General features: G+C 52.3%; 2 protein-coding genes across 2 annotated transcripts in view; one reads left to right on the top strand and one right to left on the bottom strand.

Annotated features, from left to right (window-relative positions):
* Positions 1–1,211, top strand: part of VWA2 (von Willebrand factor A domain containing 2) — a 46,063-nt gene extending 44,852 nt beyond the window's left edge. Inside the window, exons 12-13 of the mRNA XM_075352178.1 lie at positions 533–655; positions 799–1,211. Of these exons, the coding sequence (XP_075208293.1) occupies positions 533–655; positions 799–929 (254 nt within the window). The 3' untranslated portion in view covers positions 930–1,211. The remainder of the gene's footprint in view (positions 1–532; positions 656–798) is intronic.
* Positions 1,212–8,213: 7,002 nt separating this feature from the next.
* Positions 8,214–26,549, bottom strand: part of AFAP1L2 (actin filament associated protein 1 like 2) — a 193,602-nt gene continuing 175,266 nt past the window's right edge. Inside the window, exons 13-19 of the mRNA XM_075348154.1 lie at positions 26,111–26,219; positions 18,686–18,892; positions 14,842–14,956; positions 12,728–12,889; positions 10,958–11,148; positions 10,445–10,567; positions 8,214–9,987 (exon numbers count right to left, since the gene is read on the bottom strand). Of these exons, the coding sequence (XP_075204269.1) occupies positions 9,961–9,987; positions 10,445–10,567; positions 10,958–11,148; positions 12,728–12,889; positions 14,842–14,956; positions 18,686–18,892; positions 26,111–26,219 (934 nt within the window). The 3' untranslated portion in view covers positions 8,214–9,960. The remainder of the gene's footprint in view (positions 9,988–10,444; positions 10,568–10,957; positions 11,149–12,727; positions 12,890–14,841; positions 14,957–18,685; positions 18,893–26,110; positions 26,220–26,549) is intronic.

Raw genomic sequence — 26,549 nt, 5'->3', positions numbered from 1 at the left:
GTGATACTGTCTGCTGAGCCATGTATCTAATCCTATCCTGTGTGATACTGTCTGCTGAGCTGTGTATCTAATTGTATATTGTGTGATACCTTCCTGGAGAAGCTCGTGTTATACCATCCATATTTTTCTGGAGTTTTCTCATATTTCAGGGGTCTCCTCATATTTGGGGGGTCTATTTGTGGGGTTCTTACATTTCGGGGTTCTCATATTGGGGGAGTCTTCTCACATTTGGGGGATCTCCTCACAATTAGGGGGGGCCTCCTAACATTTGGGGGTCTCACATTTTGGGGGTCTGCTCATAGTAGGTGGTTCTCACATTTGGGGGGTCTCCTCACATTTGAGGGGTCTTCTCATATTTGTGGGGTTCACCTATTTTGGGGTTCTCATATTGTGGGGTCTCCTCACATTTCGGGGGTCTCCTCACATTTGGGAGGTCTCCACATATTTCGGGGAGTCTCTTCACATTTGGAGTCCACCTCTGGGGGTCTTTATGATTTAACCCTTTTCTCCCGGTTACATTTTGTATTTTCAGAGGCGAAGAATCAGGTGAGCCTGTGTTTGCCGAACCCCTGTATGAACGGCGGGGTCTGCGTCCTGCGATTCGGCAGCTACCGCTGTGAGTGCGACGGCTGGGAGGGGCCGCACTGCGACACCCGTGAGTACCGCCACCTCTAACCCTATGCTGGGGGCTGTTATCAGTTTGCTCAGTGTTCACCCCCTCGGTATAGGGAGTGATATTGCGTCTCCTCAGGCGCTCGCGCTGGGTTCTGTCTTGTAAGGATGTTTCCTCTCGTGCAGGAATCCTCCGAGGAGACGTCCATTGGCCGCTGGGATTACAAAGCAAAACCCGGCGACAGCGGCACTCGTCTGCGTCACAGCGCCGGACTCAGGCGCTATCCGGCGGGAAATCCTCGCTGCGAGCGCCATAATCACAGTGTACAGAGCGGAGCCGACAATCACCGACAACAGAGGCGGCTTTACAGCAGCTGACAGACACTGAGCGCTCGGAGGACCACTGACTGCTGTAATGCTGCTGAGCGAGCACCAGAGGGCGGCAGAGCACAGCCTGATGACACATTGTAACCACTGAACTCTTCCCATCTGGAATCCGATAATCCAGAAAGTCTGATAATCCGGCACAGAACTGCAGCACAGTGCGGAGACTCACAGGACGGAAAAACTCTGATGAGGAAACCCAGCGGGAGCCGCACAGGGGGGACTGTGGGAGCCAAATGGGGGGGGGGGCGGTGGGAGGCGGATGGGGGCGGGCGGTGGGAGTCGGACGGGGGGGGGCACGGTGGGAGGCGGACGGGGGGGGCACGGTGGGAGGCGGACAGGGGGGGGGACGGCGGGAGGCGGACGGGGGGGGACGGCGGGAGGCGGACGGGGGGGGGGCGGCGGGAGCCGGACGGGGGGGGGGCGGCGGGAGCCGGACGGGGGGGGGGCGGCGGGAGCCGGACGGGGGGGGGCGGCGGGAGCCGGACAGGGGGGGCGGCGGGAGCCGAACAGGGGAGGCGGCGGGAGCCAGATGTTCAGGCGTATTGGTCATCAACCTTGAATTTGCTTCTATCTTTTTTAATGGTTGAGAAAATGCGACTTCACAGGTGACAACCAATATGGCTGCATGATACAAAAATGTTATGAATCTAACATTCAGAGCTGTATTCAGAATTCTGCTGAGAAATGACAAATACTCTGACCCCACAGCATCAACACATCGTCCAATATGCAGTACAGTGCAAGCAATGAACCAGCAGGGGCAGCAGTGAAGTGTGAACCAGAGCTGACAGGAAATCAGCTGAAATGTGATTGCAGCTCTGGAGGTGATTAAAAAAAAGTCTTAATCCAACAGCAAAATAGTGAATACAGCTCTGGATGTGAGTAGAGTATGAGACATGATTGACCAGGACTTCAGCTATGTGTGTGATGTGAGCCAGACATGGATGTTCTCTGCAGGGTATAATATTACAGCAGAATTAGAAGGTGAGTAAAGTACAAGGTTTGAGGAGATTGTGATGGCAGCTCTGGGTGTAAATGGAGGCTAAGATATTGACTATAATGCGATGTAACAGCAGAATAGTGACTGCAGCTCTGGAGGAGACTGGAGGATAAGACCCAATGTAACAGCAGAATAGTGAGTGCAGCTCTGGAGGTGACTGGAGGACAATATACAATGTAGTAGCAGCTCTGGAAGATATGACCTGATATACTCCAGTCACCTCCAGAGCTGCAGTCACGATTCTGTTGATCTGATACTTGTACCTGTCATCAGTAATCAGAAGCTGCGGACAATTTCCGACGTATCACCCCCCCCCTCCTTCGTATTCTGTCGTCCTGGCAGCTCCGGTGTGGACGCTTCTCGTGTCATGATATTTATTATTCTGGATGTGACGTTTCTTCTATAAAGAATAATCCAATCACAAAACAGTGAGGATCCGATCAGACGACGGCCGGATGTGCTCAGACGCTGCGGTGTACAGAAGTGGTGCGGATTATATATATACTGGGCCGTATTCACCATTTTCTGCCTTTCCCTCCAGTTTTATATTTATGTGAATAAAGTATATTTCCACTTTTATCGTTTCTCACTTTTTTTTTGTATTTAGTCTCAATGACATTACTTTCTCCATTCACAACCAGAGCTGCATTCAAACTTCCACTGCTTACCTTGGAAACACTGATTCAGCCACAGCTCTCATGTAATGAGAAACCATCAGAACAGTGACTGCAGCTCTGGAGGATAAGACACAATGTAACAGCAGAATAGTGACTGCTGCTCTGGAGGTGACCAGAGGATAAGATAAGATCTAATGGCAGAATACGGTAGTGACTGCAGCTCTGGAGGTGACTGGAGGATAAGACATGATGTAACAGCAGAATAGTGAGTGCAGGTCTGGAGGTGACTGAAGGATAAGACACTATGTAACACCAGAATATTGACTGCAGCTCTGGAGGTGACCAGAGGATAAGATAAGCTCTAATAGCAGAATTCGGTAGTGACTGCAGCTCTGGAGATGACTGGAGGATAAGACACGATGTAACAGTAGAATAGTGACTGCAGCTCTGGAGGTGACTGGAGGATAAGACACGATGTAACAGTAGAATAGTGAGTGCAGCTCTGGAGGTGACTGGAGGATAAGATAAGATCTAATAGCAGAATACGGTAGTGACTGCAGCTCTGGAGGGGACTGGAGGATAAGATAAGATCTAATAGCAGAATATGGTAGTGACTGCAGCTCTGGAGGTGACTGGAGGATAAGACACTATGTAACAGTAGAATAGTGACTGCAGCTCTGGAGGTGACTGGAGGATAAGACACTATGTAACAGTAGAATAGTGACTGCAGCTCTGGAGGTGACTGGAGGATAAGACACTATGTAACAGTAGAATAGTGACTGCAGCTCTGGAGGTGACCAGAGGATAAGATAAGATCTAATAGCAGAATACGGTAGTGACTGCAGCTCTGGAGGATAAGACACGATGTAACAGCAGAATAGTGACTGCAGCTCTGGAGGTGACTGAAGGATAAGACCCGATATACAAATGTGGTCAAAATAGTTGGCACCCCTCTTCCCTCGTTTAATGAAGGAAAACCCCACAATGTTCACAGAAATAACTTGAATCTGACAAAAGTAATAAAAAATCTGTGAAAATGATCAGATGAAGGTCGGCCATTGCTGCTTTTCTGCTTCCACTCATGACACAGTCCTGGACAGAAATCAATTTATTAATCTTTCTCTTTCCCTCCCGTATTTTGGCGACTCCTCAAGAGTAAACTGCTCCTTGTCTCTGGTCTTTGTCGCCTTTTCCAAACATTTCAGCTCTTTCCAAAGATGCTCAATAGGATTTAGGTCCGGGCTCCTAGAAGCCACTTCAGAATAGTCCAATGTTTTCCTCTTAGCCATTCTTGGGTGTTTTTCGCTGTGTTTTGGGTCATAGACCCATGACCTGTGACTGAGCCCATGCTTTCTGACACTGGGACGCCATTGCTCTCTAGAATCTCTTGATAGTCTTGAGATTTTATTGTACCCTGCACAGATTCAAGACCCCCTGTGCCACATGCAGAAAGCAGCCCCAGAACATAACAGAGCCTCCACCATGTTTCACAGTAGGGACAGTGTTCATTTCTTGATATGCTTCATTTTTCCGTCTGTGAACATAGCGCTGATGTGCCTTGCCAAAAAGTTCCATTTTTGTCTCATTTGTCCATAGGACATTTTCCCAGGAGCTTTGTGGCTTTTCCTCATGTAGTTTGGCTACTTCCAGTCTGGCTTTTTTACGATTTTTTTTTTCCTTCAACAATGGTGTCCTCCTTGGTCGTCTTCCATGAAGTCCACTTTGGCTCAAACAACGACGGATGTTGTGATTTGACACTGATGTTCCTTGAGCTTGAAGTTCACTGTTAATCTCTTTAGAAGGTTTTCTGGCTCTTTTGTAACCATTCGTATTATCCGTCTTTGATTTGTCATCAGTTTTCCTCCTGCGGCTACGTCCAGGGAGGTTGGCTACAGTCCCATGGATCTTACATTTTTGTATAATATGTGCAACTGTAGTCACAGGAACATCAAGCTGCTGGAGATGGTCCTATAACCTTTACCTTTAACATGCTTGTCTATAATTTTCTATCTAATCTCCTGAGACAACTCTTTCCTTCGCTTCCTCTGGTCCATGTTGAGTGTGGTGCACACCATGTCACCAAACAGCACAGTGAGTATCTGTAGCCCTATATACAGGCCACTGACTGATTACAGGATTGTACACACCTGTGATGCTAATTAGTGGACGCACCTTGATGTAACATGTCCCTTTTGTCACATTATTTCTTTGTCGCTCCATTGGGAGACCCAGACAATTGGGTGTATAGGCTATGCCTCCGGAGGCCGCACAAAGTATTACACTTAAAAGTGTTAAGCCCCTCCCCTTCTGCCTATACACCCCCCGTGCTCCCACGGGCTCCTCAGTTTTTTGCTTTGTGCGAAGGAGGAGGGGTGCCAAAACACAGGCTTATTATGCTGCCTGCGCCGCATGTACGACCCCGCTACCGGCAGGATCCACTGACCCTCATTGTGTGCACTGTTCGGCCCCTGTGGCACTTACTCAGCCGGAGCCTCTGCTAAGAGGGGCCCAGGGGGAGCCACCTGCTAACACTGTTCAGGTGACGGGGACGGAGTTTGCAAAACTCTCTGAGACTATGGCTAAGATACTAGAAGCCTTGCAGTCCAGGCCGGTATCTCAGCACAGGGACTCTGTTGAATCTTTGTTCCCTGGCCCACCTCAGCTGGACCAACAATGTCCTCCCGGGGTATCTCATGGATCCCAAGCTGAGGGTTCTGACATGGTCACGACGGACGCGAGTCTGTCAGGGTGGGGAGCGGTTTTTCTCCACCACAGGGCTCAGGGTACGTGGACTCAGCAGGAGTCCACCCTTCAGATCCATGTTCTGGAAATACGGGCAGTGTATCTTGCCCTGAAAGCGTTCCAGCAGTGGCTGGAGGGCAAGCAGATCAGAATTCAGTCGGACAACTCCACAGCGGTGGCTTACATCAACCACCAAGGCGGCACACGCAGTCGGCAAGCCTTCCAGGAAGTCCGGCGGATTCTGCTGTGGGTGGAAGCCACGGCCTCCACCATCTCTGCAGTTCACATCCCAGGCGTGGAAAACTGGGAAGCGGATTATCTCAGTCGCCAGGGCATGGACGCAGGGGAATGGTCCCTTCACCCGGACGTGTTTCAGGAGATCTGTTGCCGCTGGGGGGTGCCGGACGTCGACCTCATGGCGTCCCGGCACAACAACAAGGTAGCGACGTTCATGGCACGGTCTCAAGATCCCAGAGCTCTGGCGGCAGACGCCTTAGTTCAGGATTGGTCGCAGTTTCAGCTCCCTTATGTGTTTCCTCCGCTGGCTCTGTTGCCCAGAGTGTTACGCAAGATCAGGGCCGACTGCCGCCGCGCCATCCTCGTCGCTCCAGACTGGCCGAGGCGGTCGTGGTACCCGGATCTGTGGCATCTCACGGTCGGCCAACCGTGGGCACTACCAGACCGACCAGACTTGCTATCTCAAGGGCCGTTTTTCCATCTGAATTCTGCGGCCCTCAACCTGACTGTGTGGCCATTGAGTCCTGGATCCTAGCGTCTTCAGGGTTATCCCAAGACGTCATTGCCACTATGAGACAGGCTAGGAAGCCCACGTCCGCCAAGATCTACCACAGGACGTGGAAAATATTCCTGTCGTGGTGCTCTGCTCAGGGTATTTCTCCCTGGCCTTTTGCCTTGCCCACTTTTCTGTCCTTCCTTCAATCTGGACTGGAAAAGGGTTTGTCGCTCGGCTCCCTTAAGGGACAAGTCTCAGCGCTCTCTGTGTTTTTCCAGAAGCGCCTAGCTAGACTTCCACAGGTACGCACGTTCCTGCAGGGGTTTGTCACATCGTCCCTCCTTACAAGCGGCCGTTAGAACCCTGGGATCTGAACAGGGTGCTGACGGTTCTTCAGAAACCACCATTCGAGCCAATGAGGGATATTTCTCTCTCACGACTTTCGCAGAAAGTGGTTTTCCTAGTAGCAGTCACTTCTCTTCGGAGAGTGTCTGAGCTAGCAGCGCTGTCATGCAAAGCCCCCTTCCTGGTGTTTCACCAGGACAAGGTGGTTCTGCGTCCGGTTCCGGATTTTCTCCCTAAGGTGGTATCCTCCTTTCATCTCAATCAGGATATCTCCTTACCTTCTTTTTGCCCTCATCCAATTCACCAATGTGAAAAGGATTTGCACTTGTTAGATCTGGTGAGAGCACTCAGACTCTACATTTCTCGTACGGCACCCCTGCGCCGCTCGGATGCTCTCTTTGTCCTTGTTGCTGGCCAGCGTAAAGGGTCACAGGCTTCCAAATCAACCCTGGCTCGGTGGATCAAGGAACCAATTCTCGAAGCCTACCGTTCGGCTGGGCTTCCGGTTCCCTCAGGGCTGAAGGCCCATTCTACCAGAGCCGTGGGAGCGTCCTGGGCTTTGAGGCACCAGGCTACGGCTCAGCAGGTGTGTCAGGCGGCTACCTGGTCGAGCCTGCACACTTTCACGAAACACTATCAGGTGCATACCTATGCTTCGGCAGATGCCAGCCTAGGTAGACGAGTCCTTCAGGCGGCGGTTGCCCACCTGTAGGAAGAGGCCGTTTTACGGCTCTCTTACGAGGTATTATTTTACCCACCCAGGGATTGCTTTTGGACGTCCCAATTGTCTGGGTCTCCCAATGGAGCGACAAAGAAGAAGGGAATTTTGTTTACTTACCGTAAATTCCTTTTCTTCTAGCTCCAATTGGGAGACCCAGCACCCGCCCTGTTTTTTTGTGTACACATGTTGTTCATGTTGAATGGTTTCAGTTCTCCGATATTCCTTCGGATTGAAGTTACTTTAAACCAGTCTATAATTCTTTTTCCTCCTTCTTGCTTTTGCACCAAAACTGAGGAGCCCGTGGGAGCACGGGGGGTGTATAGGCAGAAGGGGAGGGGCTTAACACTTTTAAGTGTAATACTTTGTGCGGCCTCCGGAGGCATAGCCTATACACCCCAATTGTCTGGGTCTCCCAATTAGAGCTAGAAGAAAAGGAATTTACGGTAAGTAAACAAAATTCCCTTCTTTCAGGGGCGTCATCATTTCCATCCAGGCCTGTGTCATGAGTGGAAGCAGAAAAGCAGCAATGTCTGACGTCCTCTGTTCATTTTCATAGATTTATTTATTACTTTTGTCAGATTCACGTTATTTCTGTGACCATTGGGGTTTTTTTCTTTCATTAAATGAGGGACGAGGGGAACAAACAATTTTGATCATGTGTGTATGTACACAGTGACTGCACCAGCAGAATAGTGAGTGCAGCTCTGGAGTATAATGCAGAAGGTAACTCAGGATCAGTAATGTATGTACACAGTGACTGCACCAGCAGAATAGTGAGTGCAGCTCTGGAGTATAATACAGGAGGTAACTCAGGATCAGTAATGAATGTACACAGTGACTGCACCAGCAGAATAGTGAGTGCAGCTCTGGAGTATAATACAGGAGGTAACTCAGGATCAGTAATGTAATGAATGTACACAGTGACTGCACCAGCAGAATAGTGACTGCAGCTTTAGAAGTGACTGGATGGTAAGACATGATGTAACAGCAGAATAGTGAGTGCAGCTCTGGAGGTGAGTGGAGTATAACAGTTGCTCGTTCGTAGTAAATCCAGCGTATTCAATTTACATTTAATAATCTTATAAAATACATTTTATGTTGGCGGCTTCCCTGGGGTTTGTTTTCCGCTGTCCTCGCTCTGAGTATATAGTGGAGGCTGACGCGTTTCACACCACATCGCGTACAACGTCCCGGTGTGAATCGCGCTCTCTCACGTCCTTATGGCGTCTCCTCTGTAACTTTCTCTTTTTTTGCGATGAGATCAGCGTTTCCGGATGTGACGTTTCGCCGCTCCTCGCAGTCACGTCTGCGGCTCGGAGTTCACTTCCCTCCTCGTCTCTTTACGGTTCTTTCACAGAATCAGATTTATTAAATATTCCCAATCTATCACCACAGACGAGTCCTAGAAGCGCTGCGGGATTCATGGGCCCTGGAGATTGTGGGGCCACGCGGAGATACTGCAGGACGGGCCGAGAATGCCACCTGGTGGGCAGCCAGAGTATTGTCATGTGCAACACAAGAAGTGGTGGTCCCTGTAAGATGTAGGGTCTTCTGTCAGATTCTGGACCCTGTTGATGTGGAATCGACAGAGTCGGGCTCCATAAACGTAGGACGCTGGGTTTGGGGCTCCACAGACACAGATGTAGGGTCATCCATGTTGGACTCTGCACCACATGGATGTAGGGTCACCAGCGTTGGCCTCCGGGCCCCATAAATGTAGGATGTCAGGCTCTGGGTCTTACAGATGAAGCGTCACCGGTGTCAGGCTCTGGGTCCTCTGGGTATATGATCAACAGTGTCGGGTCGTGGGTAATGTGGATGTAGAGTCACCAGGCTCAGGCTCTGGGTCCTGTGGCTCTAGGGTCACCGGTGTCGGGCCACGGTTCTGCAAATGTCGGGTCACCAGTTTCGGGCCACGGTCTCTGTGGATGTAGGGTCACCGGTGGCGGACCCCGTGGATGGAGGGTGTCGGGCTCTGGATCCTGCAGATGAAGGGTGTCGGGCTCTGTGGATGTAGGGTCACCGGTGTCGGGCCCTGTGGGTGGATGGTGACGGGCTGTGGCTCCTGCAGATTTAGGATCACCAGCAGCGGACCTTGTGGATGGAGGGTGTCGGGCTCCGGATCCTGCAGATGGAGGGTGTCTGGCTCTGTGGATGTAGGGTCACCAGCAGCTGACCCTGTGGGTGGATGGTGGCGGGCTCTGGATCCTGCAGATTTAGGGTCACCAGCAGTGGATCCTGCAGATGGAGGGTGTCGGGCTCCGGATCCTGCAGATGGAGGGTGTCGGGCTCCGGATCCTGCAGATGGAGGGTGGCGGGCTCTGGATCCTGCAGATGGAGGGTGTCGGGCTCCGGATCCTGCAGATGGAGGGTGGCGGGCTCTGGATCCTGCAGATTTAGGGTCACCAGCAGCGGACCTTCTGGATGAAGGGTGTCGGGCTCTGGATCCTGCAGATGGAGGGTGTCGGGATCTGGATCCTGCAGATGGAGGGTCACCAGCAGGGGATCCTGCAGATGGAGGGTGTCGGGCTCCGGATCCTGCAGATGGAGGGTGTCGGGCTCCGGATCCTGCAGATGGAGGGTGTCGGGCTCCGGATCCTGCAGATGGAGGGTGTCGGGCTCTGGATCCTGCAGATGGAGGGTGTCGGGCTCCGGATCCTGCAGATGGAGGGTGTTGGGCTCCGGATCCTGCAGATGGAGGGTGTCGGGCTCCGGCCCCGCTGTTCTGCGGGGAGTAATATCCTGACCTCTGATAAATAACATGTTTCGGTCTCGTAGTCCTTGCAGGACGCCGGCGGTCGCTCTAGCTCGCTCCTTTCTTCTCCCATTCCTGAGAAAAAGAACAAACAAAAAATAAGATGAAGAAACCCTCATTCGTCGGCTCGTCTTTGAGGTGAGCGGTGACTTGTATATTAGGGAATTGCACTTTAAGCATTTGTCTATGACATGGCGCACGTCTGCCAGGGCGAGTCTTCTGCCGACTGTGGTGTTGCGACATTAACCATCATCACCTGCGTCGTGGCCGATTTAATGCCGCCGCCTTAGGCGCGGGCTCCGCTGTGACTCTGCGCCTTCCTAATACTCGGCGTAGCACTTAGGTGATACAGGGTATCCTCCGGACGGCGGAGGCAGCCGGAGAGTTAAAGGCAGGAGGCTGCAGCAGAGTCCGGGCCTCAGGGCGGGAAGAAACGAGTCAGAGGGAGCTGTGCTCATAGGAGCTGATCTGATGGCGGAAGCACATGAGGGAATTGCCGGACATGCGCCCCTCATCTCTCAGGAGGCTTTACCTTGGCTTTCTGCAGGACGGTGCCTTTCCCGGTGGTCATGATGGACAGGGGCCGGCTCTTCAGGGCGACCGCGGCGTTCACCGGCGAGGAGTCGAGAACGTGGGCCGCGCTGCTGCTCTTCACCTGAATACGGAGAAGACAAAGCGAGAAGGTGACGGAGGCGAAGCTCAGCGGGAGCGGCGGCCGGGGCTATACGTCTGCTAGAATTCTATGTATCAAATGTTGTATATCTCTGGCGCCTCTTTCCCTTCTGCAGTTTTCCTACTTTTCCGCCCCCGCGCAGAACTCATGGGTCTCGCTGCCACCGCCGCCGTCCTCGCAAGGTGACACCAACTTACTACAAGGAGCGAGTACACAGAAGACGCGGAGCGCGCGGACCCAGAGCGGAGCGCACGGACTCAGAGCGGAGTGTCCTGCTACAATGTAACAAGCCTTAACCCTGTGTGAGCAGGACCGGGTCAGTGCCCCACATAATGACAGCAAGCAAAGACATCATCGGTGCCGGACACGTACGCTGGAGGGGCTGTCGAGGTGGGCCGGCTCCACCGCCGTCCCCAGGGTCACCGGCCCCAGCTCGGCCTTCCTCAGGTTCTCCTTCACGTCCACGATCTGCAGCTCCAGGTCCACGCGCTGGTTCTCCCGCAGTTTACACTCCTCGTCTTTACTCTTCAGGTTTTCTTCCAGGACAGGAAGACGACTCTTATCTGAGAAAAGAGTGAGCGTGAGCTCAATACGACGGGAAAACCCCGCACCTGCTGTGTGTAAGTACCGCCGTATGATTGTAGTATATAGGTACGCATGTCGCTGTATCCACACAGTGCAAAAGAACAAGGAGGTGTGTAGACACAGTACATGGATGCTCACGCCAACTTATCGGCGCGGTATTCGGGTGTGTGCCATCTTATCGGCGTGGTATTAGAATGTGCGCCATCTTATCAGCGCAGTATTCGGGAGTGTGCCATCTTATCGGCGCGGTATTCGGGTGTGTGCCATCTTATCGGCGCGGTATTCAGGTGTGTGCCATCTTATCGGCGCAGTATTCGGGAGTGTGCCATCTTATCGGCGTGGTATTCGGGTGTGTGCCATCTTATCGGCGCGGTATTCAGGTGTGTGCCATCTTATCGGCGCAGTATTCGGGAGTGTGCCATCTTATCGGCGTGGTATTAGAATGTGCGCCATCTTATCGGCGTGGTATTCGGGAGTGTGCCATCTTATCGGCGCAGTATTCGGCAGTGTGCCATCTTATCGGCGCGGTATTCGGGAGTGTGCCGTCTTATCTGCGCGGTATTCGGGAGTGTGCCATCTTATCGGCGCGGTATTCGGGTGTGTGCCATCTTATCGGCGCAGTATTCGGGAGTGTGCCGTCTTATCTGCGCGGTATTCAGGAGTGTGCCATCTTATCGGCGCGGTATTCGGGTGTGTGCCATCTTATCGGCGCAGTATTCGGGAGTGTGCCATCTTATCGGCGCGGTATTCGGGTGTGTGCCATCTTATCGGCGCAGTATTCGGGAGTGTGCCATCTTATCGGTGCGGTATTCGGGTGTGTGTCATCTTATCGGCGTGGTATTAGAATGTGCGCCATCTTATCAGCGCGGTATTCGGGTGTGCGCTGTCTTATCTGCGCGGTATTCAGGAGTGTGCCGTCTTATCTGCGTGGTATTCGGGAGTGTGCCGTCTTATCTGCGCGGTATTCGGGAGTGTGCCGTCTTATCTGCGCGGTATTCGGGAGTGTGCCGTCTTATCTGCGCGGTATTCGGGAGTGTGCCGTCTTATCTGCGCGGTATTCGGGAGTGTGCCGTCTTATCAGCGCGGTATTCGGGAGTGTGCCGTCTTATCAGCGCGGTATTCGGGAGTGTGCCGGCTTATCTGCGCGGTATTCGGGAGTGTGCCGGCTTATCTGCGCGGTATTCGGGAGTGTGCCGGCTTATCTGCGCGGTATTCGGGAGTGTGCCGGCTTATCTGCGCGGTATTCGGGAGTGTGCCGGCTTATCTGCGCGGTATTCGGGAGTGTGCCGGCTTATCTGCGCGGTATTCGGGAGTGTGCCGGCTTATCTGCGCGGTATTCGGGAGTGTGCCGGCTTATCGGTGCGGTATTCGGGAGTGTGCCGGCTTATCGGTGCGGTATTCGGGAGTGTGCCGGCTTATCGGTGCGGTATTCGGGAGTGTGCCGGCTTATCGGCGCGGTATTCGGGAGTGTGCCGGCTTATCGGTGCGGTATTCAGGTGTGCGCTGTCTTGTCGGTGCGGTTTTCGGTGTGATTTGCGGGCCATGTTCGGCCTCTACCTGTGCAGGCGGCCATGCTTTCCTTCAGCTCCCGCCTGTCCTTGCGGAGCTGCGCCAGCTGCACCCGCAGCTCCTCGCGCTCTTTCTCCAGCTTCTCCTTCACCTCTGTGAATTTTCTGGCCTCGGCCTCGGTGCGGTTCTTCCCCAGTTTGGTTTCAATGGCTGAAAGAGAAGGTAGAATAAATCCACAGTGGTGCGGACGACGGCGCTCACACTATGAAGCTGCCCTTAAAGGGCCGGCGCTGCCTTCTGTACAACTTTCTAAGGAACTTTATATATGAATTCTTCTTCATGTGGTCTCTGAATGTGAAGAATCCTCCGTTTACCCCCATCCACGGACAATAACGCTCCATACGTGACCAGACAGGTCGTCTCATCAGCGCGGCGCCCAGTATAGGGGACACACGGGGGAAGGTCTGCATCGTCCTCAGCGCTCAGTATAGGGGACACACGGGGGACGGTCTGATCGCCCGCAGCGCTCAGTATAGGGGACACACGGGGAAGGTCTGCATCGTCCGCAGCGCTCAGTATAGGGGACACACGGGGGAAGGTCTGCATCGTCCGCAGCGCTCAGTATAGGGGACACACGGGGGACGGTCTGATCGTTCGCAGCGCTCAGTATAGGGGACACACGGGGGACGGTCTGCATCGTCCGCAGCGCTCAGTATAGGGGACACACGGGGGAAGGTCTGCATCGTCCGCAGCGCTCAGTATAGGGGACACACGGGGGAAGGTCTGATTGCCCGCAGAGCTCAGTATAGGGAACACACGGGGAAGGTCTGATCGTTCGCAGCGCTCAGTATAGGGGACACACGGGGGAAGGTCTGCATCGTCCGCAGCGCTCAGTATAGGGGACACACGGGGGAAGGTCTGATCGTCCGCAGTGCTCAGTATAGGGGACACACGGGGGAAGGTCTGCATCGTCCGCAGTGCTCAGTATAGGGGACACACGGGGAAGGTCTGCATCGTCCGCAGTGCTCAGTATAGGGGACACACGGGGGACGGTCTGATCGCCCGCAGCGCTCAGTATAGGGAACACACGGGGGAAGGTCTGATTGTTCGCAGCGCTCAGTATAGGGGACACACGGGGAAAGGTCTGATTGTCCGCAGCGCTCAGTATAGGGGACACACGGGGAAAGGTCTGATTGTCCGCAGCGCTCAGTATAGGGAACACACGGGGGACGGTCTGATCGTCCGCAGCGCTCAGTATAGGGGACACACGGGGGACGGTCTGATTGTCCGCAGCGCTCAGTATAGGGGACACATGGGGGACGGTCTGATCGTCCGCAGCGCTCAGTATAGGGGACACACCTGGGACGGTCTGATCGTTCGCAGCGCTCAGTATAGGGGACACACGGGGGAAGGTCTGCATCGTCCGCAGCGCTCAGTATAGGGGACACACGGGGGAAGGTCTGATTGCCCGCAGCGCTCAGTATAGGGAACACACGGGGGAAGGTCTGATCGTTCGCAGCGCTCAGTATAGGGGACACACGGGGGAAGGTCTGCATCGTCCGCAGCGCTCAGTATAGGGGACACACGGGGGAAGGTCTGATCGTCCGCAGTGCTCAGTATAGGGGACACACGGGGGAAGGTCTGCATCGTCCGCAGTGCTCAGTATAGGGGACACACGGGGAAGGTCTGCATCGTCCGCAGTGCTCAGTATAGGGGACACACGGGGAAGGTCTGCATCGTCCGCAGTGCTCAGTATAGGGGACACACGGGGGACGGTCTGATCGCCCGCAGCGCTCAGTATAGGGAACACACGGGGGAAGGTCTGATCGTTCGCAGCGCTCAGTATAGGGGACACACGGGGAAAGGTCTGATTGTCCGCAGCGCTCAGTATAGGGAACACACGGGGGACGGTCTGATCGTCCGCAGCGCTCAGTATAGGGGACACACGGGGGACGGTCTGATTGTCCGCAGCGCTCAGTATAGGGGACACATGGGGGACGGTCTGATTGTCCGCAGCGCTCAGTATAGGGGACACATGGGGGACGGTCTGATCGTCCGCAGCGCTCAGTATAGGGGACACACGGGGGACGGTCTGATTGTCCGCAGCGCTCAGTATAGGGGACACATGGGGGACGGTCTGATCGCCCGCAGCCGCCGCTCACCTGGACTGGACACTTTGTGCTTCTCCATCTTGCTCGTCCCTAGCAGCGGGCTGGACACGGCGCTGGGCTTCACCTGCAAATCCACAATCGCTTCTTCTGGACGATGGTTGAGGTCCTGTAAAATAAAACTATTTAAGAAAAAAAATCCAAATTCAGGAGTCAAAGGGTTAAGGGTAAGCAGCGAAACCAATGGGGAGAATACTACTGCTGCTCTGGTTCCGGGTTTTTCGTCTGCTGCGCCGCACTTAATGCGCCTCCGGCCTCCCTGTACCATCTGCACCTCCGGCCTCCCTGCACCTTCTGCGTCTCCAGCCTCCCTGCACCTTCCGCCCTGCACCGTCCACGCCTCTGGCCGCTCTGCACCGTCCGCGTCTCCGGCCTCCCTGCACCGTCCACGCTTCTGGCCACCCTGCACCGTCCGCGTCTCCGGCCTCCCTGCACCGTCCACGCCTCTGGCCGCCCTGCACCGTCCGCGTCTCCGGCCTCCCTGTACCATCTGCGTCTCCAGCCTCCCTGCACCTTCCACCCTGCACCGTCCGCGTCTCCGGCCTCCCTGCACCGTCCACGCCTCTGGCCGCCCTGCACCGTCCGCGTCTCTGGCCTCCCTGTACCATCTGCGTCTCCAGCCTCCCTGCACCTTCCACCCTGCACCGTCCACGTCTCCGGCCTCCCTGCACCTTCCGCCCTGCACCGTCCACGTCTCTGGCTGCCCTGCACCGCCCGCGTCTCCGGCCTCCCTGCACCTTCCGCCCTGCACCGTCCACGTCTCTGGTTGCCCTGCACCGCCCGCGTCTCCGGCCTCCCTGCACCTTCTGCCCTGCACCGTCCACGTCTCTGGCTGCCCTGCACCGCCCGCGTCTCCGGCCTCCCTGCACCTTCTGCCCTGCACCGTCCACGTCTCTGGCCTCCCTGTACCATCTACGTCTCCGGTCACCCTGTGCAGATTATCCCCAGTGTCAGATTGCCCCCCCCCATTATTTCCAGATACCAGTATAGTCATAGCGTCCCCTTCCAGGAACACCCACTGGGGCCACATTTATACAGGACAAGCCTTTATAGGTTGCAGTTTGATGGCTGCTGAAAACCTACAACTCCCAGCATGCAGCTGTGCACTCAGACTTTTAGCTTTACATCCACTGGTTATAGAGCATTGATCCACACCAGCGTCCACCGTTACCCACACACCAGCGTCCACCGTTACCCACACACCAGCGTACACCCGTTACCACACACCAGCGTACACCGTTACCCACACACCAGCGTACACCGTTACCCACACACCAGCGTACACCCGTTACCACACACCAGCGTACACCCGTTACCACACACCAGCGTACACCCGTTACCACACACCAGCGTACACCCGTTACCACACACCAGCGTACACCCGTTACCACACACCAGCGTACACCGTTACCCACACACCAGCGTACACCCGTTACCACACACCAGCGTACACCCGTTACCACACACCAGCGTACACCGTTACCCACACACCAGCGTACACCATTACCCACACACCAGCGTACACCATTACCCACACACCAGCGTACACCCGTTACCACACACCAGCGTACACCCGTTACCACACACCAGCGTACACCGTTACCCACACACCAGCGTACACCCGTTACCACACACCAGCGTACACCCGTTACCACACACCAGCGTACACCCGTTACCACACACCAGCGTACACCCGTTACCACACACCAGCGTACACCCGTTACCACACACCAGCGTACACCCGTTACCACACACCAGCGTACACCGTTATCCACACACCAGCGTACACCGTTACCCACACACCAGCGTACACCCGTTACCACACACCAGCGTACACCCGTTACCACACACCAGCGTACACCCGTTACCACACACCAGCGTACACCCGTTACCACACACCAGCGTACACCCGTTACCACACACCAGCGTACACCCGTTACCACACACCAGCGTACACCGTTATCCACACACCAGCGTACACCGTTACCCACACACCAGCGTACACCCGTTACCACACACCAGCGTACACCCGTTACCACACACCAGCGTACACCCGTTACCACACACCAGCGTACACCCGTTACCACACACCAGCGTACACCGTTACCCACACACCAGCGTACATCCGTTACCACACACCAGCGTACACCCGTTACCACACACCAGCGTACACCCGTTACCACACACCAGCGTACACCGTTACCCACACACCAGCGTACACCCGTTACCACACACCAGCGTACACCCGTTACCACACACCAGCGTACACCCGTTACCACACACCAGCGTACACCGTTACCCACACACCAGTATACACCCGTTACCACACACCAGCGTACACCCGTTACCACACACCAGCGTACACCCGTTACCACACACCAGCGTACACCCGTTACCACACACCAGCGTACACCCGTTACCACACACCAGCGTACACCCGTTACCACACACCAACGTACACCGTTACCCACACACCAGCGTACACCGTTACCACACACCAGCGTACACCGTTACCCACACACCAGCGTACACCCGTTACCACACACCAGCGTACACCCGTTACCACACACCAGCGTACACCCGTTACCACACACCAGCGTACACCCGTTACCACACACCAGCGTACACCCGTTACCACACACCAGCGTACACCGTTACCACACACCAGCGTCCACCGTTACCCACACACCAGCGTACACCCGTTACCACACACCAGTGTCCACCGTTACCACACACCAGCGTACACCCGTTACCACACACCAGCGTACACCCGTTACCACACACCAGCGTACACCCGTTACCACACACCAGCGTACACCCGTTACCCACACACCAGTATACACCCGTTACCACACACCAGCGTACACCCGTTACCACACACCAGCGTACACCCGTTACCACACACCAGCGTACACCGTTACCACACACCAGCGTCCACCGTTACCCACACACCAGCGTACACCCGTTACCACACACCAGTGTCCACCGTTACCACACACCAGCGTACACCCGTTACCACACACCAGCGTACACCCGTTACCACACACCAGCGTACACCGTTACCCACACACCAGTATACACCCGTTACCACACACCAGCGTACACCCGTTACCACACACCAGCGTACACCGTTACCCACACACCAGTATACACCCGTTACCACACACCAATATACATTAGAACGACACACCAATATATACTCGCACAGTGCCTTCAAAAATTATCAGGGAGATTAGATGGAGACGTCTGTGATCTCGGTGGATTTGGGTCTGGACTGTGCCTCGGCCGCTCACACACAGGACTATGCTCTGATCTGATCCCTTCATTGTGGCTCTGCAGGATGTTGAGGGTGGTTGTCCTCTGGAAGGTGATCCTATGCCCCGGTCTCATGTCTTCTGCAGACTCTATCAGGTTTCCTCCAGGATTGTCCTGTATTTAGCTCCATTCATCTTCCCATCACCTCTGACCGGCTTCCCTGCCCCTGCTGAAGAAAAGCCTCCCCAGGATGCGGCCTCCACCATGTGTGACGGTGGGGTGGGTGTTTTCAGAGTGAGGTGCAGTGTTAAATTTCCACCTCACATAGTGTTTTGCATTTTGGCCAGTTCTTTGGTCTCCTCTGACCAGAGCCCCTTCCTTCACATGTCATATAGGGACACAACGAGGATGACAAATATTTAACTTTAATATTTACAATATTGAGAGCACCCGGTGTCATTTCCTTCACACTTCACACTTCACACAGACTTGCACTTGGCTTTGTGTTGATATCACATAAAATACATGTAAGTTTCTGAGTATAACGTGAAAACATTCCCGGCAGGAATCGGTAGGGTCTCACCTCAGAGGCCGGACTCGCCGGTTCTGCTTCTCCGAGAGGCGCTGGCTCTGGTTCCTGCTCTATTTTGTTGGCCCTCTCAGGGGTGGGGGAGGGGATCGGGGTGCTCGGAGATTTCCCGGCTGATCTGTGCAGGAAGGATTTTGCAGGTAATAGATCCAGGTAGGCGTTCTCCTGCTCGGGCTGCAGCTCGGGTTTGGGATCTTCTTCCTGTAGCAAATGGAAATTGTGGTAAAGAAACGACACGTTGTATCACCTGCGGGCAGCTCCAGGCTCAGTGGTTATCACTGTATATAGGGCAGCTCCAGGCTCAGTGGTTAACACTGTATATAGGGCACCTCCACGCTCAGTGGTTAGCACTGTATATAGGGAAGCTCCAGGCTCAGTGGTTATCACTGTATATAGGGCAGCTCCAGGCTCAGTGGTTAGCACTGTATATAGGGAAGCTCCAGGCTCAGTGGTTAGCACTGTATATAGGGCAAGTCCAGGCTCAGTGGTTAGCACTATATATAGGGCAGCTCGAGACTCAGTGGTTAGCACTGTATATAGGGCAGCTCGAGGCTCAGTGGTTATCACTGTATATAGGGCAGCTCGAGGCTCAGTGGTTAGCACTATATAGGGCAGCTCGAGGCTCAGTGGTTAGCACTGTATATAGGGCAGCTCGAGGCTCAGTGGTTAGCACTGTATATAGGGCAGCTCGAGGCTCAGTGGTTAGCACTGTATATAGGGCAGCTCGAGGCTCAGTGGTTAGCACTGTATATAGGGCAGCTCGAGGCTCAGTGGTTAGCACTGTATATAGGGCAGCTCGAGGCTAAGTGGTTAGCACTGTATATAGGGCAGCTCGAGGCTCAGTGGTTAGCACTGTATATAGGGCAGCTCGAGGCTAAGTGGTTAGCACTGTATATAGGGCAGCTCGAGGCTCAGTGGTTAGCACTGTATATAGGGCAGCTCGAGGCTCAGTATTGTACTATATACAGTGGGGAAAATAAATATTTGATACACTACCGATTTCCCCCTACACAGAATGGAGCGGCTGTAATGTTTGTCGGTAACTTCACCTGTGACAGAAAAAAAAAAATCCAGAGAATCCCCTTGTAGGATTTATTAATAAATAATTTGCATTTTTTTTACATGAAATAAATATTTGATACAATAGAAAAACAGACATTAATATTTTGTAGAAACCTTTGTTTGCAGTTACAGAGGTCGGACGTTTCCTGTAGATCTTCACCAGGTTTCACACATTGCAGCCGGGATATCAGCGACTGCTCCATACAGATCTTCTCCAGATCTTTCAGGTCGCTCCTCCATACAGATCTTCTTACAGATCTTTCAGGTGACTCCTCCATACAGATCTTCTCCAGATCTTTCAGGTCACTCCTCCATACAGATCTTCTCCAGATCTTTCAGGTCGCTCCTCCATACAGATCTTCTTACAGATCTTTCAGGTGACTCCTCCATACAGATCTTCTCCAGATCTTTCAGGTTGCTCCTCCATACAGATCTTCTCCAGATCTTTCAGGTCGCTCCTCCATACAGATCTTCTCCAGATGGTTCAGGTTGCTCCTCCATACAGATCTTCTCCAGATCTTTCAGGTCGCTCCTCCATACAGATCTTCTCCAGATCTTTCAGGTCATTCCTCCATACAGATCTTCTCCAGATCTTTCAGGTCGCTCCTCCATACAGATCTTTCAGGTCGCTCCTCCATACAGATCTTCTCCAGATCTTTCAGGTCGCTCCTCCATACAGATCTTCTCCAGATCTTTCAGGTCTCTCCTCTATACAGATCTTCTCCAGATCTTTCAGGTCGCTTCTCCATACAGATCTTCTCCAGATCGTTCAGGTCACTCCTCCATACAGATCTTCTCCAGATCTTTCAGGTCGCTCCTCCATACAGATCTTCTCCAGATCTTTCAGGTCGCTCCTCCATACAGATCTTCTCCAGATCTTTCAGGTCATTCCTCCATACAGATCTTCTCCAGATCATTCAGGTCACTCCTCCATACAGATCTTCTCCAGATCTTTCAGATCACACCTCCATACAGATCTTCTCCAGATCATTCAGGTCACTCCTCCATACAGATCTTCTCCAGATCTTTCAGGTCGCTCCTCCATACAGATCTTCTCCAGATCTTTCAGGTCGCTCCTCCATACAGATCTTCTCCAGATCGTTCAGGTCGCTCCTCCATACAGATCTTCTCCAGATCTTTCAGGTCGCTCCTCCATACAGATCTTCTCCAGATCTTTCAGGTCGCTCCTCCATACAGATCTTTCAGGTCGCTCCTCCATACAGATCTTCTCCAGATCTTTCAGGTCGCTCCTCCATACAGATCTTCTCCAGATCTTTCAGGTCTCTCCTCTATACAGATCTTCTCCAGATCTTTCAGGTCGCTCCTCCATACAGATCTTCTCCAGATCGTTCAGGTCGCTCCTCCATACAGATCTTCTCCAGATCTTTCAGGTCGCTCCTCCATACAGATCTTCTCCAGATCTTTCAGGTCGCTCCTCCATACAGATCTTTCAGGTCGCTCCTCCATACAGATCTTTCAGGTCGCTCCTCCATACAGATCTTCTCCAGATCTTTCAGGTCGCTCCTCCATACAGATCTTCTCCAGATCTTTCAGGTCTCTCCTCTATACAGATCTTCTCCAGATCTTTCAGGTCGCTCCTCCATACAGATCTTCTCCAGATCTTTCAGGTCGCTCCTCCATACAGATCTTCTCCAGATCTTTCAGGTCGCTCCTCCATACAGATCTTCTCCAGATCTTTCAGGTCGCTCCTCCATACAGATCTTTCAGGTCGCTCCTCCATACAGATCTTCTCCAGATCTTTCAGGTCGCTCCTCCATACAGATCTTCTCCAGATCTTTCAGGTCTCTCCTCTATACAGATCTTCTCCAGATCTTTCAGGTCTCTCCTCCATACAGATCTTCTCCAGATCTTTCAGGTCGCTTCTCCATACAGATCTTCTCCAGATCTTTCAGGTCGCTCCTCCATACAGATCTTCTCCAGATCTTTCAGGTCATTCCTCCATACAGATCTTCTCCCAGATCTTTCAGGTCGCTCCTCATACAGATCTTCTCCAGATCGTTCAGGTCGCTCCTCCATACAGATCTTCTCCAGATCTTTCAGGTCGCTCCTCATACAGATCTTCTCCAGATCGTTCAGGTCGCTCCTCCATACAGATCTTCTCCAGATCTTTCAGGTCGCTCCTCCATACAGATCTTCTCCAGATCTTTCAGGTCTCTCCTCTATACAGATCTTCTCCAGATCTTTCAGGTCGCTCCTCCATACAGATCTTCTCCAGATCTTTCAGGTCGCTCCTCCATACAGATCTTCTCCAGATCTTTCAGGTCTCTCCTCCATACAGATCTTCTCCAGATCTTTCAGGTCATTCCTCCATACAGATCTTCTCCCAGATCTTTCAGGTCGCTCCTCATACAGATCTTCTCCAGATCGTTCAGGTCGCTCCTCCATACAGATCTTCTCCAGATCTTTCAGGTCGCTCCTCATACAGATCTTCTCCAGATCGTTCAGGTCGCTCCTCCATACAGATCTTCTCCAGATCTTTCAGGTCGCTCCTCCATACAGATCTTCTCCAGATCTTTCAGGTCTCTCCTCTATACAGATCTTCTCCAGATCTTTCAGGTCGCTCCTCCATACAGATCTTTCAGGTCGCTCCTCCATACAGATCTTCTCCAGATCTTTCAGGTCGCTCCTCCATACAGATCTTCTCCAGATCTTTCAGGTCTCTCCTCCATATAGATCTTCTCCAGATCTTTCAGGTCTCTCCTCCATATAGATCTTCTCCAGATCTTTCAGGTCGCTCCTCCATACAGATCTTCTCCAGATCGTTCAGGTCGCTCCTCCATACAGATCTTCTCCAGATCTTTCAGGTCTCTCCTCTATACAGATCTTCTCCAGATCTTTCAGGTCGCTTCTCCATACAGATCTTCTCCAGATCTTTCAGGTCGCTCCTCCATACAGATCTTCTCCAGATCTTTCAGGTCATTCCTCCATACAGATCTTCTCCCAGATCTTTCAGGTCGCTGCCTCATATAGATCTTCTCCAGATCGTTCAGGTCGCTCCTCCATACAGATCTTCTCCAGATCTTTCAGGTCGCTCCTCCATACAGATCTTCTCCAGATCTTTCAGGTCGCTAATCCATACAGATCTTCTCCAGATCTTTCAGGTCGCTCCTCTATACAGATCTTCTCCAGATCTTTCAGGTCGCTCCTCCATACAGATCTTTCAGGTCGCTCCTCCATACAGATCTTCTCCAGATCTTTCAGGTTGCTCCTCCATACAGATCTTCTCCAGATCTTTCAGGTCGCTCCGCCATACAGATCTTCTCCAGATCTTTCAGGTCGCTCCTCCATACAGATCTTCTCCAGATCTTTCAGGTCGCTCCTCCATACAGATCTTCTCCAGATCTTTCAGGTCGCTCCTCCATACAGATCTTCTCCAGATCTTTCAGGTCGCTCCTCCATACAGATCTTCTCCAGATCTTTCAGGTCGCTCCTCCATACAGATCTTCTCCAGATCTTTCAGGTCGCTCCTCCATACAGATCTTCTCCAGATCTTTCAGGTCGCTCCTCCATACAGATCTTCTCCAGATCTTTCAGGTCGCTCCTCCATACAGATCTTCTCCAGATCTTTCAGGTCGCTCCTCCATACAGATCTTCTCCAGATCTTTCAGGTCGCTCCTCCATACAGATCTTCTCCAGATCTTTCAGGTCGCTCCTCCATACAGATCTTCTTCAGATCTTTCAGGTCGCTCCTCCATACAGATCTTCTCCAGATCTTTCAGGTCGCTCCTCCATACAGATCTTCTCCAGATCTTTCAGGTCACTGCTCCATACAGATCTTCTCCAGATCTTTCAGGTCGATCCTCCATACAGATCTTCTCCAGATCTCTTGGGTCACTCTTCCATACAGATCTTCTCCAGATCCTTCAGGTCACTCCTCCATACAGATGTCTTCAGATCTTTCAGTTTTCGGGGCTATCACTGGCCAACATTGAGTTTCAGCTCCTCCACAGATTTTCTCTTGGGCTCAGGTCAGGAGTCTGGCTCGGCCACTCCAGGACCTTGAAATGCTTCTCACGGAGCACCTCCTTAGTTGCCCTGGTTGTGTGTTTTGGGTCATTGTCATACTGGAAGGCCCAGCCATGACCCATTTTCAATGCTCTTACTGAGGGAAGCAGAATGTTGGCCAAATACTGGTGATACATGACCCCATCCATCCTCCCTTCAATATGGTGCAGTTGTCCTGTCCCCTTTGCAGAAAAGCCCCCAAAGCATGATGATTTCACAGCCATGTTTCACAGTAAGGACGCTGTTGGGGTTGTGCTCATCCGTCTTTCTCCAAACAGAGCGAGTGGAGTTGGTACTAAAAAGTTGTATTTTGGTCTCATGGGACGACCCGACCTTCTCCTATGCCTCCTCTGGATCATCCAGTTGGTCACTGGTGAACTTCAGACGAGCCTGGACATTGCTGGTGTGAGCAGGGGGACCTAGTGTGCGCTGTAGGACTATAATCCATGATGGCGTAGTGTGTTACTGTCGGCAATCTTTGGACTGTGGTCCCAGCTCTCATCAGGTCATTGACCAGGTCCTCGTGTAATTCTGGATCTTTCTCAGAATCATCCTTACCCTAATAATTGCACCAACAGTTGTTGCCTTCTCACCAAGCTGCTTGCCTATTGTCTTGTAGCTGATCCCAGCCTTGTGCAGGTCTACAATGTTGTCCCTGGTGTCCTTAGACAACTCTTTGGTCTTGGCCGTGGTGGAGAGGTTGGCGTGTGATTGAGCGTGTGCACAGGTGTCTTATATACAGGTAAGAAGGTCACACAGGTGCAATTAATCCAGGTAACGAGTGCAGAGTAGGAGAAAAAAAATATCAGCTCTAAGAGAGCAGAATTCCTGCTGGTCGGTTGGTGATAAAATACTTATTTCATGTAATAAAATGCAGATTATTTATAAATTATAAAATGGGATTTTCTGGATTTTTTATTCTGTCACAGGTGAAGTTTCCTACGATAATAATGACAGCCGCTCCATTCTGAGTAAGAGGGAAACTGCAGAGGACCAAATACTTATTTTCCCCTCTGCACAGGGTAGCATGGTGGCTCAGTGGTCAGCACGGTGGCTCAGTGGTCAGCACTGCACTGGATATAGGGCAGCGCTGGGGTCTGTGCTTCAAATCTCACCAAGGACATCTGTAAGGAGTTTGTATGTTCTTATGTTTCCTCCCACACTCCAAAGACTTACTGCAAGGGAACTGTGAGACAGCGAGGATGATGTGTGTACAGCGCTGCGGAGTATGATGGCGCTATACGTGAGTGCAATATTCACCTCAACTTTCAGTAAGTAAAGTGCTGAGAAAGCTGCGATAAATGAGCCAGATTTTATGTGTTTCTGACTATTGTTCTCAGATGCTAACTAGTTAAATACTACATCATACGGTTATCACCCGAACACGGGACCGCAATCTATTACTCCCGGTCCTCAGGGATTTCAGACAAAAAACTGCACTCCCCACCGGTGCAGTCACTGTGCACATACATTACTGATCCTGAGTTACCTCCTGTATTATACTCCAGAGCTGCACTCACTATTCTGCTGGTGATCAGTAATGTAATGTATGTACACAGTGACTGCACCAGCAGAATAGTGAGTGCAGCTCTAGAGGATAATACAGGAGGTAACTCAGGATCAGTAATGTATATACATAGTGACTGCACCAGCAGAATAGTGAGTGCAGCTCTGGGGTATAATACAGGAGGTAACTCAGGATCAGTAATGTAATGTATGTACACAGTGACTGCACCAGCAGAATAGTGAGTGCAGCTCTGGAGTATAATACAGGAGGTAACTCAGGATCAGTAATGTAATGTATGTACACAGTGACTGCACCAGCAGAATAGTGAGTGCAGCTCTGGAGTATAATACAGGAGGTAACTCAGGATCAGTAATGTAATGTATGTACACAGTGACTGCCTGAGTTACCTCCTGTATTATACCCCAGAGCTGCACTCACTATTCTGCTGGTGCAATCACTATGTATATACATTACATTACTGATCCTGAGTTACCTTCTGTATAATACTCCAGAGCTGCGCTCACTATTCTGCTGGTGCAGTCACTGTGCACATACATTACTGATCCTGAGTTACCTCCTGTATAATACTCCAGAGCTGCACTCACTATTCTGCTGGTGCAGTCACTGTGTACATACATTACATTACTGATCCTGAGTTACCTCTTGTATTATACCCCAGAGCTGCGCTCACTATTCTGCTGGTGCAGTCACTGTGTACGTACATTACATTACTGATCCTGAGTTACCTCCTGTATTATCCTCCAGAGCTGCACTCACTGGGGGTTATGTTTGCAGTTGGCCATCATTTAGCTGCTGGCACTCACCACTGTATCTGACACGTCCACATCATCGTACAGGTCGTCCTGCTGACTCCCCCCTCCCCGCGGGTTGTCGATGTACGTGTTCGGCTCAGAATATTTCCTCTGCATCAAACTGCAAAGAAGACGTGAAACAATGAATGTCGGGCGCAGGCGACTGGAAATACTCTGGGGCCGAGGATATAAAGCCATGCAGAGTGCTGGGAATAGCGCGGAGTATTCTGCAGACAGTTTGTATTCTGTGTATTCTGCAGACAGTCTGTATTCTGTGTATTCTGCAGACAGTCTGTATTCTGTGTATTCTGCAGACAGTCTGTATTCTGTGTATGTGGCAGACAGTCTGTATTCTGTGTATTCTGCAGACAGTCTGTATTCTGTGTATTCTGCAGACAGTCTGTATTCTGTGTATTCTGCAGACAGTCTGTATTCTGTGTATTCTGCAGAC

This window comes from Anomaloglossus baeobatrachus, chromosome 5 (genome assembly GCF_048569485.1).
Source record: "Anomaloglossus baeobatrachus isolate aAnoBae1 chromosome 5, aAnoBae1.hap1, whole genome shotgun sequence".
Classification (NCBI taxonomy): Eukaryota; Metazoa; Chordata; class Amphibia; order Anura; family Aromobatidae; genus Anomaloglossus; species Anomaloglossus baeobatrachus.
The sequence above is the reverse complement of the archived record's forward strand: the minus strand, read 5'-3'. Positions and strand labels throughout refer to the sequence as shown.